We start from the raw sequence: 7,899 nt of genomic DNA on the forward strand, positions 1-7,899 counted from the left end.
CATGACTTTGGGACACGGGCGTGTGGAGCCTTAAAGCATGAAATTTCCAAGATTTTTGTAAGTTCTCGGTTTAGTCCTGAACCCTTTCTAAAGTATGTTTTGGGCTTCGTAGACTCAAATAAGGGACTATGTGTAAGTGAATGAACATTTTGAAAAATATAATGAAATTTTTTGGCCCGTATTTTAGTTTAATTTTTGTATGTTTATCCGGTAACGCCTCGTACCTTATCCCGGCCTCGGGTACGGGTAAGGGGTGTTACAGAATGCCTATGCTAAGGTAAATTACATGGGGAATAGGGGAAACAATCCTTACTTCAACACCTACAACTTGGGGTGGCATGATCACCCAACCTTAGGTAGGAAGGGAACCAAGGTGAACCCTCTAATCAAAAAGTACACAACTTCAATCAACCTTGACCTATTTCTCCTTACCAACCTCCGTAACCCTATAGGCCACCCGAAGTCGAACAAAAGCTCACCTTTAATAGTGAACCCCTATGCCTATTAGAGTTAGTAAACTCGAAAAAGGGATACATTCAGTGCAAGCGAATATACGCCAAATGCAAGGTCAATTTGACCAAATCCTTTAAGTGTTGCAAACCAATACCACCTTAAGTATTCCTAGCAACATCGAGCCTAACCCAAATTTTTTTGAGTGTGGGCTCAAACAAATTAAATCGGTGCACAAAATGAAAACTTTACTAAACTAAACTTTTAGCAAGAAACTTAATTCTCTCTACAAACCAAAAACTTTGATTATTCTTGCGAAAAATAAAATTTATTCTTAAATTAAATTGACACTGTTTTTTAAAAGAATATCGGTGCTTAAAAGGTATGTTAATAGGTTAACTCATAGTTCTTATTTATAGAGAAACAGTACAAGAGTTTTTTTTAAATAAAGCCTAATTAAATAATAACATTTTAATAGAAAATACAATGTTCCACTAGAACTTGAACACAAAAGGCAGCAACATCCTTAGTAAATACTAGGCCCAGTTGGACCTTTCATGTATTACGTAAAATTATATTTGTTATCCGGACTTTTATCTAATACTTATAATTTATCCAACCCAATAATTATTTTCTATTACCTAAAATATTAATTAATTAATTAAATTAATCAACTTAACTAAATTAGTTTTTCAATTACATTATTTTCTTAACCCAATGCTAATATTGTTAAATTCATGTCAACTTTACGATAGTAGAATCCATGAGGAAAATTAATTACAATCAATTAAATAATACTTCAAATAAATTAAATTAATTTCTAAGTCATCTTTTGTACTTAATGAGAAAATGCATTCATTATGAATATTGATATGTGATCTATTTCTCTTATTGTTTTCATTCATTCCACAATCTATCGATTCTACATGCAATTCGTTTCGGGTTATCTCGAGCTAGCAGAAGGACCGATTGAACATATATAACTAGGGCTCAAACAATATGTAATTAAGTTCTGGCACTTCGCCTATTAATTACAACTTATTTAATTAAGGAATCATTCCCACTATAGTAGCAATACTAAACTCTCTCTTATTATATTCCATTACAAAAGCTATTTTATTAAGTGGTTGTCCAATGACATTGACATAAGTGCGTTACTCTCATAAGATGTCTTTAATCTCTTTGGGGTAAAATTCGTTCTCCCAATATGATCCTATTTAATCTCATAGTTTTCATTACATCTTCCAATATGAAAAAGCCAATTACTAACACATAGTAATTAAATCATTTATCTTATGACAAATGACCCGTAACCATGTTCCTGTTCATCAATCATGTAATGCTAATGAGAGGACATTATTTACCCTTTATTGGGCTATAAATTCCACTTTTGTTTAACGGTACTATATCATGCAGAAGCCGTATACCCAACGTACTGACTTGTGGTTTTTTTATCTGTTTGAACTCAGGCTTTCATTTATATCAAAGTATATAAGTTACAAATACATAGTTCATTATCCATTCAGGATTAATGTATGTCACATTATGAACTTCACAAGTGAATAAATCCATAAACGAATATAGGATAAATTCAATTTGGGTCTTGTCTGATATATTGTCTATCGAGACAATGGCATCTATGTCTCTATCTTTAGGAGTCATCCACTCCGATACCTAAGATAATGCATCTTCCTAATTAGACTTGATAAACGACATCATAGTCTTTCAATCGATTTGCTCAATTTCGATTAGATTACAGACTATTAAGATTATCTACTAATACAAGTTGTCTTCTCACATTATGATCCTACCACATAATGCAACTTAATATTAGTTAAACATTAGATGATAATCAATTTGTCAATATTTGCTTACGTTTTGTTTTGCATACAAAAATTTTTAAGGACATATGCAAATGATATTAATGTATAATGGAAGTTTTAAAAATTACAAACATAAATTGACGAATATACTACACTTAAGGCACTAGATCCTAACAATTCCCCAAATTTGCTCCCTTCCAATATGCAAATATTTTTCATGATACTTATCAGTGTTCTTTATATCTTCTAAAATTTTTTGGTCCATCCTAAACTAATGAAATACCCAATCACACCGATGCCACTTAATGTAAGAGAAGCGTATAAATATGTACATGTTAAAAACATCATTATGAATATGTGTGTTTATTGGTAGTATGATAATAATCTCTTCCACCTGGTATGACATCCATACAAACTGCAAAATTAATAAAATAATTGCATTTTAATTCAATTGTGATATTGATTATATCATTATAATACACAATTTATCGAATTATTTGATTCAACATCAATAGATGATACTATATTATCCTTCTAGTAAGTTGTATGATCATAATGCTTGGACCACTTGTTAAAATATCAAATATTAGTACCAATATAAAAATGTTTAGAATGTAATATATTTTATAACATAGGCTTTTGATTTTATCATATTGCAAGAGGGAATATGAGATTATTAGAAGGGATAAACACTATCCATGGAAGTCGATACCGTTACACAATTGTGAAATCATAAGACAACCATTTCTTTCATTATTCTCCACTTTGCATGCCTTACATAGCATTTTTGTATAGGTATGCCAAAAACATAAAACTCTAATTGTATGGTCTAGCTGTATGCTTCAAAATTAGATAACAATTAGAAATACACGAATGAACTAAGTTGCTAAACTTTTCATGGATTGGCACACCTCCAATCAACTGAAGAATATAAGCTCTAGCATGATGTTGGATATCTTTGAGTGTTGTTTATTTAAGAGATGCACAAAGCGACTCTTCAACTATGTTAACTTAATTTGCAATCAGACTTATGGTTTATACATGTTCCCAACATTGAACAAGGACCTCCACCAGATTGTACTAAAATATTCTCATTATCGGATGCCTATCCACTAGAAGACTCGTTAGTAACGCTAAATATTTAGTGTTATTATTGGTTCATTTCATGGAGATAAAACATATGGGTCTTAGGTCTTTATCATTCAATTAAATAAAAAAAGAATGTTAGCACAAAAGTAAAATTATTAATTTGATGTGATAAAAATCATCTTTTAAGTGAAGAATGATTTTGTCATCTAATGCATTCATCTCTACATTACTATGACAACAAACCACTAGAAAACACTCTATTGTTGTAGCATTTTAAGTAACATATCCTTCTTTTGATCTCAATAAGGGGGCAATCATTATAGTATGCTTTAAAATTCAAAGTTACAAATCTTGGGTATATAAGATAGTATAAAATATAGATAGAGAATATTTTAGGTTTCTATGAAAATCAAACAAGTGGAATGAATTGTTTATAGATTTTAATATTAGAGCTTTTACTATGACCTCGATAGCCATTTATGACGAGGTCTTGTTAAATTTATAATTTTTTTAGGGTAAACTACACTATTAGTCAATAAACTATGAGTAAGTTTTTCGTTTTGGTCACTTAACTAAAAAAAGTTACAATATGGTCATTGAAATATTCAGAACTTTTCATTTAAGTCATTGGACTGTTAAAATCAATACTATATGGCTTTCTTTATTTGCATTGCCTACACTAATCGAAAGCTTTCTTTCCTCTTCTCTTTTAAGGTTCATTTTTTTATGAGACAACTTTGAATGTCACGAATCTGCAAATCGAAATTTAAACAACTTTTTTCTTTGATCTTCGACACTGATCGTTAAATCAACTTAGACCTAAGATATGTTCTTCTACTCGTCGATGGGTACTGATCCACTGTACTAACCATTGAATTGCCTCTTGGAGCTCGTTGGCAATATTTTTTTTTAAAGAAAAACTTAGCAACCTAATGATTTAAATGAAATCTTTAGAATGGTCCGACAACTAATGGTTTAATGACCAAAATGAAAACTTATCCCATAGTTCAGTGACTAATTGTGTGGTTTATCTAGAGGTGTTCATGGGTTGGATTGAGCTCAGGATAGGCTTAAGCATTATATTAACACACTTTATACTTGCCCAAGCTTGGCCTAGCCTGATCATGGACATAAAATTTTGCCCAAGCCTACCCATGTTGGAATTAGTTGACCTAAGCCCATTTAGGCCTGCCCATATTATTTTTAAAATATTTTTTTATTTTATTTTAATATTTAATAATTATATAATTTTTTATTTACTATAGTTTTATATATAGTCATCTTAATTTTTTTATGTTTACATTATAGAAGTATTATATATTACTATATATCTAATTTTTATGTGTTACAAATTAGATAATATATAAAAACAGTATAATATAAAACATTACAAACTTGAAAAACGAATCGGGTTGAGCTTAGGCTTTGAATGTTAAGCCCGAGCAAGACCCATATTTTAAACTAACCTAAATTATTTCTTAAACTCATTTTCGAGTCTAATATTTTTACCCACACTATCCTAAATTTCGAACAGATCTTCAACTTTGGACAAGTTTAAGTTTACTTTTTTCAACAATTATGATTTATTTTTAAAATTTAAAAATACTTTAATTTTGTAAATATCATCCTTTACAAATATATAAATGGTCACAATTTAAAATTTTAAATATATTTATTTTAATACTTCTATACCAAATTCTTTAAATTTTTTTTTAAGAAAACTAAACAAATTACAAGAAAAGATAAAATATGATGCTAGAAAGAATGCATCTCCTGTGCTCAACCTCATCCAAACCAGTTCTGTTTTGCATCATCATTGACTTTTAATTTTATCCGACTTTTGACTTTCACTCCATCAGAAACCAAAATGAAGGAGTGAGCTCAAGAAAAGTATTATGAGGATGGAAACAGCATATAGAAACTTAATAGTGGGAGGCTATTTTGTTCAAAGTGAAAGACGGGCAAATAAAAATAATAAAGTCGAGAAAAAAGCCAAAATGAAATCCGATTTTGAAGTCCGTCGTTCTGGACATTTCCAAGAAGATCAAAAACAAAATAAGAGCCTGAAAACTCTTCAGTATTTCTCTACGGTTTCCCTCACCGTAACAACCCTGTGGCTGTTTTCTTTTCTTTAGTTTAGTTAGATTTTGTTGATGGGCCAATCAGTTTCGGCGGCGAAGCTAAGGAGCCGTCCAGATTGGAACCATCGCCAACGGTCAAAACCGAAATCAACGGCTCTGATCTGTCCGATGCAAGCTGAGGAAACTGAAGAGCTTGAACGAAGTAACACAGATGAATCGTCGGATTTCATCTCGGATCTTCCTGACGAGTGTTTGGCTTGTATTTTCCTGTCTCTTAGCCCCGCTGACCGAAAACGATGCTCTCTAGTTTGCCGGCAGTGGCTTCTGATTGAAGGACAGAGCCGTCACCGATTATCTCTCAACGCACAATCAGATCTGCAACCTCTCATTCCTTCTATCTTCTCTCGTTTCGATGCTGTTACGAAACTGGCTCTGAAATGTGACCGTAGATCTGTTAGCATAGGCGACGAAGCGCTTGTTCTAATCTCCGAGCGTTGCCGGAATTTGACTCGCCTTAAGCTCCGAGCTTGCCGTGACTTGACCGATGCAGGAATGTTGGCGTTCGCTAAAAACTGCAAGGGTCTAAAGAAGCTCTCCTGTGGTTCTTGCGCTTTCGGAGCCAAAGGCATGAACGCTGTGCTCGACAATTGTCCAGCACTCGAGGAACTCTCCGTGAAACGACTTCGTGGCATCACCGACGGCGCTGCAGCTGAGCCGATTGGGCCTGGGGTGGCTGCGGCGGCGTTGAAAACAATTTGCTTAAAAGAGCTTTATAATGGGCAGTGTTTTGGTCCGCTTATTATTGGTGCAAAGAATCTGAAATCTTTGAAACTTTTTAGATGCTCTGGCGATTGGGATAAGCTTTTCCCACTCATAGTGGAACGGGTCGCGGGTATGGTAGAGATCCATATGGAGCGGATCCAAGTCAGCGATGTCGGTCTTGCGGCTATCTCCAACTGTTCAAAACTAGAAATTCTTCACCTCGTTAAGACTCCCGAGTGTACAAACGCCGGACTCGGAGCTGTTGCAGAGAAATGCAACTTGTTAAGGAAGCTTCACATTGATGGATGGAAAGCAAATCGAATAGGTGACCAAGGATTAATTGCTGTTGCAAAATCTTGCACCAATTTACAAGAATTAGTTCTTATTGGTGTTAATCCCACCAAACTGAGTTTGGAAATGTTAGCTTCTAATTGTCCAAATTTAGAACGGTTAGCCTTATGCGGTAGCGATACGGTTGGTGATGCAGAGATATCGTGTATTGCTGTGAAATGTATTGCCTTAAAGAAGCTTTGTATCAAGAATTGCCCTGTTTCGGATCATGGCATGGAAGCGCTTGCTAGTGGTTGCCCTAATTTGGTTAAAGTGAAAGTGAAGAAATGTAGAGGAGTTACTTCGGAAGGGGCAGATTGGTTAAGATCAACTCGAGGATCACTTGTCGTTAATTTGGATATCAATTTGGATATAGGCGAGCATTTAGATGCAAGTGCCAGTGATGGTGGGGCACAAGATAATGGAATTGAATTTCCTCCAATGGTGGGCAGTCAAATTGGAGCTTCTAGTATTGCATCGAGCAGTACAGGTCGATCGACGTCATTCAAGTTGTTAGGGCTTATGAGTGGGAGGAGTTTTGTGGCTTGCACATTAAGGAGGTTGGCAAGTAGTTCTCGGAGTTAACTCGGAATTGCAACAACAACAAAAAGAAAAAGAGTGAAAATAGAAAGCACTTTTGGTATTGAACTGTTTGCATTATTTTTCTGTTGGTAGTTCTCCCTTTTTTGTGTATTTAATTCAATTCTGTGTGCTGATGATTGCCTTTTGAATTCAATCTTCATCTTCAACATTTTATAGTTCTCAATTTGATCTGTTGGTTTGTAGTTCCTTTATTTAGCAAGCTCTGTCTATGTCTTCATTCTTCTCAAACATATTTGTCCTATACTGGAATTTAAAGAACATCTTTCTGATTAATTTGTTTATTTGGTCCGTGTTACAAAATACTTGCATACCAACATGCATGTCCTCCAAATGCATACTTGTATCCTAAAATTCATCTTATTAGATAGGAGGAGGTTTGTTTCTCCAGTTATATGCAATTTATATATATATATATATATATCAATTGAGTTTTAAATATCTTAATTGTTTGTTGCTGAATGTTTTAAACATGATCAATAGTAGGGATCAGGTGTTGGAACTGAGAACCCGGTTAGACTTTTTGATTTGCAATATGCATATCCTTAATGCAAATCAAAGCCGGATTCAAACACCAACGTCTTGATTCTTTGGAAAAATGATTCTTTAATGTTATTTTTGGTTTGATGTGAAAAGATCTGATGAATGCGACCGCTGTATGAAATTAGTAAGTTCTCTGATTTTTTTCTAAGTGAATTACTGTTAAAATTGCTTTGATGTTACAAAAGCCAATTTTTATGATGGTTTATTATGATGCTTCTGGT

General features: G+C 33.6%; 1 protein-coding gene across 1 annotated transcript; it reads left to right on the forward strand.

Annotated features, from left to right (window-relative positions):
• Positions 1-5,304: 5,304 nt before the first annotated feature.
• LOC108483694 (F-box protein At1g47056-like) lies at positions 5,305-7,411 on the forward strand. Its single transcript, XM_017787236.2, has one exon. The coding sequence runs from the start codon at positions 5,516-5,518 to the stop codon at positions 7,118-7,120; it is 1,605 nt and encodes a 534-aa protein (XP_017642725.1). The 5' UTR covers positions 5,305-5,515; the 3' UTR covers positions 7,121-7,411.
• Positions 7,412-7,899: the final 488 nt, after the last annotated feature.

Source organism: Gossypium arboreum, chromosome 1 (assembly GCF_025698485.1).
Source record: "Gossypium arboreum isolate Shixiya-1 chromosome 1, ASM2569848v2, whole genome shotgun sequence".
In the NCBI taxonomy this organism is placed as follows: Eukaryota; Viridiplantae; Streptophyta; class Magnoliopsida; order Malvales; family Malvaceae; genus Gossypium; species Gossypium arboreum.

Coding starts and splice junctions, on each gene's coding strand:
- LOC108483694 (XM_017787236.2), top strand. CDS start 5,516: ATGGGCCAATCAGTTTCGGCGGCGAAGCTAAGGAGCCGTCCAGATTGG.